Below are 11566 nucleotides of genomic sequence, written 5' to 3'. Positions count from 1 at the left end.
CAGCCTGTGGCCCCCACGGAGGCTTGGCCTTATCTAGAGTCACTATAAGAACGTAAAGCCTCATCCAAAGCTTGCCAAATTACAAATGACAGATGAATAAACCAAACATCTCTCAGGCCACCGCTGCTCAGCCAGAGTGGAGTTTTCTGTTTCAGCCAGAGCCACCGTTCTTCCCTTGTCCTAAAGAACCCATCTAAACAGGAGACACAATGAAACCCCAGGAAATAGCCATGACTTCAGGAAAGCCAACCAGTGGGCACTAACTGCCCTGGGAATGGCTTGCCATTCCTGTGTAAGGAACCCTAGTATCCTGTGCCAACTAGCACTGTGCCAAGACTTCACTGAAAGGAGCCTGGTCCAAGGGGCTGCAAGTGAGTAGGGGGCAAATATTGAAGGTGGGTGATTTGCCGACTTGGAATAGGTGCCTTCTATTTTCAGGAGAGTGTCTATCTCCCATCTTGAGAATCATTTGTCTACTCCTACAGCCCAGAAAGTGGAATTCTGTGGAAGAACTCAGAAAGGATTCCTCAAGTTCGCTGTTTCACTGGCTCACTGGTCAATAAGGGAAAGGAGTTCAGAGGTAGCAGGATCCAGGAACCCCAGGCTGGGCAAACCCACAAGGAACCTCCAGGCTGATGGAGGAATCGGACCAGAGAGCTGCATCCTATGCCAGAGTGATAGTGTAATTTATGAAACAGTAGCCCCTTGGAAAACTGATGTTCCCTTCACATTCAACATCCAGTGGATGGTGAATGGTGCAAACACCTCTCCAGCTAATTGGCTGTTAAAACTGAAAAAAAAACAAAAACAAAAAACAAAAAACAAACAAACAAAAAAAAAACCCAAAAGGAACAAAAACACTTCCTAGCAGGGCACATTAAATTTTTTTGTCCTTTCTACACATTTCTTTTTTCCTTCCCCGTACTGCAAACAACAATCCATCTACATTTTAGATTCGCCTTTCTTCGGTAGTATGAGTACACAACGTCACCAACTAATCAGCTTGGCACATACCCTCCACTATTCTAATCACAAAGCTGCAACCCTCTTCCCCTCCGACCTGTTAAAAACTCAACTTATAAGTCTTCATGAACACAGTCACACATTCAGGAGGAAACGGTCACTGCTGGGGTGGGGGCTGGGGGAGGGAATAGACTTTTCAAAAATGATTGAGATGTCCTCTTTAAAGAATTGGAATGGCTCTTCATCTGACTCCTGAGAACTTGTCCTGATCTTCAGGAAATCTTGAAAAGTCTTTACCCTTTGCAACAGGATTCCATTCTTGCATAAGCCAGAAAGAGTTCATAGTAAAACCTAACAGAAAAGGCAGAAAAACCAAACCCATGTTCCTGGGGCCAAGTGAAACCATGAAACCAACCATTATGAAACAGTAATGATAATAAAGATTACCGAAAATTAATCTAGAAACACCAGTGACTAAGAATCCTCTGAAGCCCAAAAGGCCCCCCAAAACCATCAAGTCAAAAATCTGCAACTTAAATTTAGCAGCCAGAGAGCTAACACAAGTGAAACAGGCTTTAGCAGATGTCAGCCCGACAAGACAGGCAGGCTTCTGGACCATTTAAACCCTACATCCTGGAGCCTGAGCTGGGCGAAACTGTAGGGGCAGGTCACAGAGGTCAGAGAACAGTTAAGTCTTTGAGAAATCAGGACATCGAGGGAGAAACGATCTACCAACTGGAGGGAGGGTCTAAAATAGAAGATTCCGTTAGGTTTGAAATGAAATGTAAACATCTATTACCAGCTACTACCCTCCATGCCCCAGTTCATGTAGCTATTCCCTCATAAACAGAGTTTGGCACAGCTTTGAAGTCTGGAAGAGGGAGTCCCCTTCCCAGAGAAACTACCTCAACAGCCACCATTTATTTACCCCTTTCCTTTGAAATGTCCTTGTAGCAAAGGAGCTTTAAGCCATTCATCCGGCACTTTACAACACACACTTGCCTGAGGGCCAGCCCAGAGCTCCTTTTGCAGTCGGGCCCAAAGCACACCTGCTACACTGTAGCCACTTTCCAGGACATTAACGTTGCCACTTTCCTTTCTCCCAGCCTAGCATTCCCCTCACGCCCTTTGCAGGCACAGGGCAGTTAAAAGGTGATCGCAATAGTTGGGAGGACTTTTATGTTTTAAGGGCTGATTTTTTTTTAACCACATTCCCCAAAACAAAAGAACATTCTATAGTCTGACTAAAGGGACCTATAACCGGACAGCCCTACTCAGCAGCCCGTAAGTCAGTTTTCCTAAAGATGTAACTCTGTGAAACAATAATTACAGGCCTACTGAATGAGCAATTCATTCAAGCGACTATATTTCCCCCTCAGCAAAGAGCCCTTTAAATGTTTTGACTTTGACATGAAAAATACTCAATCCCTTCACGAACTGACTACATCCCAAAGAAGTTCTTTTCCCGTGACCTTTATACATACCCTTTCGTATAGATGTCACTTCGGCTATACTGCTGCAGGATATGAAGAGTTTACCCCCTTCCCCAGTCACTATGAACACAAACCACACAGAAAAACTAGCTTATCATCTGAATCCAAAAGCAAGTAACATTTCTCTACAAAACAAGGAGAATGACCCCAGTCAAAAAAAATCTTTATGTTCCTTTATTGGAGCAAGATTCCTGACCGGTATACAGTGATGTAATTACTAAACATGACCTGTGCAGAAATTACATACTATCCATCTAGACAGGTTTTCATTACACTTTGCCTATCGATGGAATAGTTCCATTTATAAAGTTTTATACATCAAAAAGCTTTGAATTTGACCAGGCTGTCCATGAATTCATCTCTGAAAAAGTTAAGTGGCATTTAATTTTAGCTACTATAATTTACAGCATTAAAAAGCTTATGCATTAGGTAGCTTCCCAAAATGTTATTCTATGCACAACGGCATTTAGCAGAGCCGAGCCCGTCATTCTCACCCAGATTCACACAGACAGGTCTCGCTTGAGAGCTACATGCTAAATAGCTAGTACTTTGAGACAAAAGTACTCCTGAGTTTACCACCAGTACGGACTTCTTGTCTGAGAGTCTGTCTTCTCAGCCACGTTTCATGGTGCCAATGAAGGCACGCCAGCAACTGCCCTGTGTGTAATTCGGCATTAGAGCACCAGGTCTGTCTGACAGTGGTGGCAGGCACTAGAATTATATCCAGGTAAATAAAGGCCCGTTTTTAAAAATGCCAATTCGAGATACAAATCAAGGGCACAACATAATCGTAACGGACTTCTGGGCAATCTGGTACCCCGACTGAGGTGGAGAATTTCAGAAACTGACGGCAAATCGTACCCATGATGGTTCCCGGATTTGGAGACATTAATACATTGATTCAAATCCCTTTCTCAGTCCACACAAGCCCTGAGGTCACCCTGCAAAGTGCGTATCAAAAAATACGGAGTCAGGGTGACAAAGTTTGACAATACGTTACACAAGTCAAACTTGGAAAATCCTAATTAAATACACCTGTTCTGAGAGAAAAGCATCAAAATCCTTTGTGTACACATTTAGTTTTATTGTAACAAAGCAACTTGTACACTTTTAACGTTTAAAACTGAGCATCTTTCCTTTCCAGTGAAACAAAAAGAAAATTTAAAAATAAACAGGAACAAAATTACAAGAGAATGTCAATTCCAGATAAGATCCTACAGGTTCTGCTGATTCTCCCATCGAGTGGCAGGGCTCAAATCATCATTAGGAGAGAATTATATTTTAAAAGTGTCATCTTCAACTGCCAGGATGTCCGTTAAACATCACAATTAAACATGCCAAAGGAGAAGCCATGTTGTCAAAATGCCCACTTAACCCACCCAAACATCTCAAACCCACCCTTTGCTGACCTTCTATAACCCCATTTTTTTAAGTTTTTTTTTCTTTTTTTTAAACAAGAGAAAGTAGACAGATACATGTTGGTAAATGCTAACTGTCCATATTCACATAGAGACACAGTGTAATCTCTGAGCCCAATATACAGAGAAAGGAGGAAAAAAGCTAGAATTCTATGCACTACTACACAGGGGCCTAGCACCCTCCAGCTTCCAGCAGAGCTAAGGGAGCAGAAGGTTTTTCTTTTTTCCCACAGAGCACGGTGGTGTTGATTCCATAAAGTTTTTGTTGAGACAGGAAGGGATAAAAATGAATTTGGAACAGAAAGGGGTAGAGATTCTTTTCCCACTGTATTCTGCTCAAGGTATTTCCCCCCAAAATAAGTTGAGAACCATGGTATAAAGGGAGAGAAAAGAGACTTCAAAAAACAGGGCGAATGAGCACAAGAGGAGGAGGGGGAAAAAAAAAAAAAAAAGACTGCAAGTTGCTCCCAGGGACTGGAGAAAATTAAAAAAGGAAGGTTGGAATCCATCAGTCGTCTTCTCCTTCATCCTCCTGTAAGAAAGAAAGTGGGCAGTTAATCTCCAGGGTTAATTCTAAGGTCATTCCCCATCATTCGTACGGACACTCATGGACTTCCATAGAACACACTGATGCACTACGGGGACGTGTCATTTTACGAACGAAGCCACAAATCGGTCTGTATCAAATCTCAATTGAACAACCCAGTGATGCTGTTTCACATAAATTAGTTAACTTTTCAGCGCTAACCAAAATCTGACCTCTTTCACACCGAGTAAAACAAACCAAGAAACAATCTATTTCGATCTGACTAGAAGGATTTTACTGTTTGTCCAAAACATGCAAATCTGCTATTTAGATTTCTCAGAATCTGACCAGCTGCACTACCCATATCGCTTTCATTAAGTACTAGTTAGGGGAAGGGCAGAACAGAGTACGAAGCACAAAAGCAGAACTAGTTACAGTTAAAAATCACTGATATAAGGACTTGATTAAAACTTTCTTCCATCTCGAAAAACTAGCTCATCTCACCTACAAATCCTCCCACAGCTGGCCACGCCTCTATTACACAATATATACAACCCACAAATAACAGGGTAAGTTCTTTCAAGATTGGTCTTCTTTGGACTTAACCAAATTCTTTTTTACCTCTCCTTCCTCCCCCTCATCATCATCTTCATCTTCTTCACCTTCATCCTCATCTCCTTCTTCATCAATATCTTCCAATCCTTCTTCTTCTTCATCATCATCATCATCTTCTTCTCCTTCCCCTTCTTCATCATCCATATCAGGAACCTTCAAAAATAAAAAAACAAAAACAAAAACAAAAAACAAACTACCTTAGGAACTCATTTTCCAACAAATGAGACAGATACAACCTTGAATTAAAAAAACATTCTCAACTCACCAAGTAGTACTGTAAAGGATTTGGCCAAATATCATCTTTGATGACCTCTCCTAACTCATCTGCACCCGCATCAGAATGGTCAGTAAACCAGGTGAAAAAGCTCTCTGGTTCCTCATGCTGTCTCTTCCTGCTGGCTTTATTCTGCGTTTGACTTGAACGTTTCGTCAAATCCTAAATGAAGACAGAAGAACTTCTGACATAGGTTCTCCACAACACTTAAATTTCCCTATGACTTAAGATTTTAAGACAAAAGCGGGTGTGTGGGGGGGGGGAAATCACACTAGTATGTCATCTATACTTGTCATCTAAAAGAAATTATAAAACGTACAGCAGATAAAAACAAAGTCCTAAAATTCTAGGTCTGCAAAGACTTGTCAAATTTATACAAAAAGCTTCTCCTATAAAGGGGCCATCTAAATTTCACTACTTTACATACAAAATTAGTTCCACTTTGACAACCACTACCCATAACACAGTATAATTGAAAATGGGCTCACTACATAAATGTAGATATAAATGCAATCTGGCAAGTACCAAGCCATTTGAAAAGCTTACTAACCCATGTAGAAATCAAAGAAATTTAGCCTGTTTCTTGAAAAACTCAACACAATAATCTGACAGCTCCAAGCTACTGTATTTGGAGGGTTTTTTGTTTTTGTTTTTCTTTTTCTTTTTTTTTTACATCTTAAGGGTTTGCACTTAACACATTACCAAAGCAACAAGTATTGGTAAGAGGTTCAACTAAACCAAAATACACAAAATGATACTTTTGCCCAACATTCCTCAAATACCTTTCCAGATTTCCATTTGATTTCAGTGGACTTTGAAGATGGATCACCACTCTCATTCAGATGAAATTCTTTGGAGAGAACTTTATTTTCGAAGTAAGGGTTTTCATCAAAATACTACAATAAAGAATTGAGAATTGGAAATCAATACAAACAGCTCTTCTAACCAAAGCTTAAATTAATTTCCACAGTGGCAAACAAGATCACTTATTGATACTTACAAAATCTATTCTGTAACCTGATTTAATATCTTCAAATTCTGTCACTTCAACTCTTGTCAAATAATGCAGAGCCTCTTCATCCTCCTCCCCAAGCAGTGCAGACACTGGACCAGCAAATTATAGGTCAAATGGATATTAAACAGACAATTATTAACAAACAATTCAAGTGATGCCTTTTAAATTTTTCCAAATTTAGTGATTATCTTTGATTTCATAAATCCATTAATTGCAAACCAGATGGCTCAGTGTCAGGGCTGTCACTATCTTTTACCAAATAATTAAAGGGAATCTCAAGTTAGAATATAGTCTCTTCTAAATAGAGAAAGCATTAAATGCAAGCCTCCCGAGTGTTTTAATCTCTGCATGTAACGAACATGTCGGACTAAGTTCTCAAGCAAAGTCCCCCCACTCTTTAATGAATGGACATCCCATACCCTGCAATAGTGCTCTGCCACAACATACCTTGTGGATGGTTGACAAATGTTGTTACCCAAAAATTTGGGATTTTGGCGATCAATTCCGACCTCTTCTGAAAAAATGGTTGGCGGAGTTTGTTATATTTCTGTTCTACTTTCAAAATCTCCTCACTGGCTTGTTCATTAAGTCTGAAGCAAATGAAAAACCACGTTGACAATTATGGTATTTGACAAATACAAAAACTGCCGAAACTACAGAATATTTACTTTTTAGCTTTAGAACAGTACAAAGTACTCACTCATAATAACCAGAACACCTAGATTTTTGGAGTGAAAGACGTCAAAACTAAGATGACAAATTGAGCTACTTCACCAACACACACTCAACAGTTGACAGTTCCTAAAGTAGCCCAACTGAGCATTCTGGTAACATTGTGTATTTAAGTTGCCAACTCTATCACCACGCTAACTTCAATTGTTTCCCTCAGGCAGATTAAGTTTACAAAAAAAAAAAAAAAAAAAAGTTGCTGATCAAGTAACAAAGTTCTAACCCAAGCAGGAGCAACACTGATGCCATAATGCCAAACTATCAGAAGCTCAGGCACCGCAATTCAGACAACTTGTAGCCTCTGAAAGCAAACCCAAAGGTCAATGAATATACTTTCTTCAAACTTTTTGATCAACATAGACATATTTCACAGAAAAATAACACTGACCTTTCAAAAATATTTCTCACTAAGTTGTAATCATCTCCACTTGGCCAGCGGATACAGATTTATTTGACCATAGTCTCAATGATCACCAGACCGTAAGCTGCATCTCAAAAAACTTCTCCAAAGTAAACTAAGAAAAACTTTACCTGTCTATTTCGTTTTGTACTTCATCAATATGTTCAATTGCTTCTTGCTGTTCTTTTTCTGCAAGAAAAAGGTGTAGAGGACTCAATACTAATTAGAACATAAAATTAGTTTTCCTGATGTCAACACGACCGGTGACGTGAGTTATACCAATAAAGCAGTTTTTAAAAAAGAAACTGCCTACTACAAGGCATGCTCTCCACGTGTTCGCGCCTGTAGTTAACAAATTATTTTTTAATTAAGACTATTCACAAATCCTACAATCTGCTAAGCCACTCAAGTCTGCAGCACTTTTTCGAGAGTTCCCTTACAAAAAGGAGACCAATTATTACAGTTTCTGTGATGAAAGGTAAGGAGTAAGCCTTATTCCGAAATTCTTACTGTTTGCTCTTCATCACATTATATACCTGCTACACAATAGTGCCAGCTGTTAAGGCCAACACGGAAACTAACCCACGACACTAACGAAAATGGGGACACCACCTATCTCAGCGGTAGGATCGCTTCTTACACAAAGTTGAAAATACTGCTCAGTATCGATCACGATGAAGACATCAGACACGCCTGACAGATAAGGACCTCGGAGCTGCCCGACCGTCGCGAACACTCGATTTTCCCCTCCTCGGAACAGGAGCCCTAGGACTCGACCCTGACCTTTCTCTCCCCCTCCAACCCAATTTCAGGCGGGCTTAGCTCCGATGCGGCCCCGCACGATTTCGGAGCACACTTACAGGAAGCCAGCGTGAAGTCAGGAAACTGTGAGCCACAGAAGGGAGAGGAGGAAAAGGGGGTGTGCTAGGCAAAAGGTGCCCTTTTGTCCGGTGAAGACTGCACAACCTACAAAGCCAAGTGGGCGTGAAGGGGCCTGACCGCGCGGCTCATTTCCGGTAACCATCCCGGGTTTCGCAGCCCCCCTGCCGAGAAAGCCTCTGCCGCCCAGGCTGGGAGGTGCGCCGCGAGCCATTGTAAAGCCCCTCCGACACGCCGGCCGCCGGGCCGGCTTTCCCAGCGCTCCGCCGCGGCGGGGGTGGCCGCCCCACGTGGGAAGTGCGCCCGCGGCCGGCCGGAGCATCCTCCCGGGCGGCCGGGGCCCAGCGCGCGGCCAGCCGCGTGCGTCCCCGCGCCCCCACCCCGCCCCAGCTCGAGGCGGAGGGCCGCGCCGGGGCCGGCCTCCGGGTGCGGGTGCGGGTGCGGGGGGCGCCGCCCGCAGGCCGGGCGCGCAGGGGGAGCCGCGCGGAGGCCCGGCCGCGGGGCCGCGTCCGGCCGCACCATGTGGCGGCGGCGGCGGCTGATGGGAGCGAGGCATCATGGCGGAGCACAATAAAGAGAGGCTTCTCGGGAGGGAGGGAGGGGGAGGAGAGCGAGGGAGGGGGGAGAGGGAGGGGGGGTCTCCTCCGCCCGCGCCGAGCAGGCCGCAGCGCCCCCGCCTCGCAGCGCCGTCCGCCGCCGCGGCGCCACCCCGGCCCCGGCCCCGCGCGCACAAAAAAGGGCGCCGAGGCGCGCGCCGGCCCGTCCGCCCAGCGGCCCCCCGCGCGCGCCCCGGGCCCCGCCGGCGGCCTGCGGGCCGGGCGGGCGGCGAAGATGGCGGCGCGGGCCGGCCCCCGCCTCGCCTGCTCCTCACCTGAGGTCTCGTCGGCCCCGTCGTGGTTGGAGTTGAGCTCCTTTTTACTGACTTTGGCCGCCGGCGCCGACATGGTGCTGCTCCGCGGTCGGGGGGGGAGCGGGGAGGGGGAGAGAAGGGAAGGCGAAGGGGGCGGGCAGCGGCTTCCCCTCACGCCACACGCGCGGGCGCTCGCTCGGTCCGGCCGCCTCCTCCCGGCGCTCGCTAGCTCGCTCGCTCGCTCGCTCTCCCTCCCCCTGGCTCGCGCGCGCTGCCCTCGCGGCCTGACGACGAGGGAGGGGCTGGGGCGGCGTGCCGGGCCCCGGCCCGGGCTCCTGCTTACGGAGGGGAGGCGGCGGCGGGCAGGCAGGCAGGCGGCTCGGCTCCCTCACTCACGCTCCGCGGTCCAGCTCTCTGCTCGCTCTCCCCGAGCCGCCTCCTCCTCCACCTCCTCCTCCTCACGGCGAGGGGGGGGGGGGGAGCGGCAGGGCGCAGGCGCGCCAGGCCCCGCGCGTACGCCCCGCCCCCGGCCGGAGAGGCTCGCGCCGCGTCGCCATTGGCTAGGGTGCCGGGACGAGGGGGCGGAGCCGCGGCGAGGAGACACAGGGCCTGGCCGAGAGGCGGGAGGAAGGAACGCCGCGACGTACGGGGCCGGACCCCGCGCCGCGCTCCCCTCCCCCGCTTTCCCCTTCTCCAGCCCGACCCGGGACATTTGCGCGCTACGGGCGCGCGGCGGCCCAAGGGGCGGGGCCTTGCCGGGCTGCGTGCTGCCCCCCCCCCCCCCCCCCCCGGCAGGCGCGTCACGTGGTGGCGGAGCGGCTTCCCTTCTCCGTGGGGTGGCGCGGGGCGCAGGGGAGAGGGGTGTTACAGCCCCCCAGAACTGCAGGCCTTGTAGTAGCCTAGCTTCACAGCGGGGCCCGAAAATACACCCACCCCGGGTTCGGCGCCCTGGGACGCCGCTGGGGCATCATCCCTCTTCGTGGGTAAAGGAAGGCGGCATCTCCATCCTATTTTCCAGTTGGGGAAGATGCCCTTCGGACTCGCTCAGGCTTGTTTGTAAACACCGAAGCTCCCCACTCCACTTAGAAGGCCTTTTCCTGGCTTCTAGTCCAAGCCTCTGCCAAGAAGGCTGTGTGCACTTGAGCAAGTCACTTTTCCCCTCTCTGTACCCGTTTCTGTTATGAGGTTACATAATGCAAAAAAAAAAAAAAAAAAAGGCTGAAAGGGGGAACATTGTATCAAGTGGTGACTTTTAGGCAGAGCCGCGCCAAACTGGAAGTCTGAAGGCAAGAAGTTGCCACGTTCACCCGCGGGTCTTTTTTTGCCCGAGTCGGTGTTTAAATGCTTGCAGGAAACAACAGAGTGCTGATGGGCCAGTCCCAGCAACAGGAGTAAATCTCATTGAGGCGCACAACTGCCCGAAGGAAGGCCGTAGGCGTTTAGTTCGTTTCACACCTTCAGAGCTAGGACCTACAGCACCTTGCAGTAGAGTGCAAGCCTTTTGAGCCACTAAGTAAGGCCAAGGCATTTCTGGGGTGTGTTTTTTTTACTTTTTTTAAATTTATTTTTGAGACAGGGAGAGACAGAGCATGAACACGGAAGGGTCAGAGAGAGGGAGACACAGAATCCGAAACAGGCTCCAGGCTCTGAGCTGTCAGCACAGGGCTGGACTCGGGGCTCGAACTCATGGACCGCGAGATCATGACCTGAGCCGAAGTCGCCGCTCAACCGACTGAGCCACCCAGGCGCCCCAAGGCATTTCTGTTTAAATAATGCTTTCCAGGGGCACCTGGGTGGCTCAGTCGGTTGGGCGTCCGTCTCTTGGTTTTGGCCCAAGTCATGATCTCTCAGTTTCTTGGGTTCAGCCCGCATTGGGCTCTTCCCTGACAGTGTGAAGCCTGCTTAGGATTCATTCTCTCTCTCTCTCTCTCTCTCTCTCTCTCTCTCTCTCTGCTTCTCCCCCACTTGAGCTGTCTCTGTCTCTCTCAAAATAAATAAATAAACAAACTTAAAAAAAAAAAATAATGCTTTCCAGGTAATGCAAATGCACCACTGCTTTACTCCCTCGTCCAGAGCCCCAAGGAGGTGGACCACAAAAAGCCTGAAATCTCTCCCTGGGCCTTTGTAAGCAGAACTTGGGGTTGGATTATTTGCCTTTCAGCACTCACATTTTACTGTCGGCTCTTAAAGCTCAAGTAGTGTCTTTAATGTTCAAGACGGTCCATTGGTGGGTGATCGATAATGATAAATGTTAAATAAATGGCATACACTCCATGGATAGAGAATACAAATGTCTTCTTAGGACTTTCCCCCAAACCCAGAAATTCAACTAATCCTTTCCCTCCAAAACCATCCTTAACTGAGCCCAGCTCAGTCCCGTACCTGTCTCAGTTGGACAGTCTTT

General features: G+C 47.1%; 1 protein-coding gene across 1 annotated transcript; it reads right to left on the bottom strand.

The window, feature by feature from the left end:
• Positions 1 to 2614: 2614 nt before the first annotated feature.
• Positions 2615 to 9639, bottom strand: SET (SET nuclear proto-oncogene). The gene is made up of 8 exons (XM_060608436.3): positions 9184 to 9639; positions 7565 to 7622; positions 6752 to 6894; positions 6290 to 6393; positions 6072 to 6185; positions 5281 to 5451; positions 5022 to 5168; positions 2615 to 4406 (listed from the first exon to the last, which is right to left on the bottom strand). The coding sequence occupies exons 1-8, from the start codon at positions 9254 to 9256 to the stop codon at positions 4383 to 4385; spliced, it is 834 nt and encodes a 277-aa protein (XP_060464419.1). The 5' UTR covers positions 9257 to 9639; the 3' UTR covers positions 2615 to 4382.
• Between the last annotated feature and the right edge of the window lie 1927 nt (positions 9640 to 11566).

The sequence above is a fragment of the Panthera onca genome, chromosome D4 (genome assembly GCF_046562875.1).
Source record: "Panthera onca isolate mPanOnc1 chromosome D4, mPanOnc1 haplotype 2, whole genome shotgun sequence".
NCBI lineage: Eukaryota > Metazoa > Chordata > Mammalia > Carnivora > Felidae > Panthera > Panthera onca.
The sequence above is the reverse complement of the archived record's forward strand: the minus strand, read 5'-3'. Positions and strand labels throughout refer to the sequence as shown.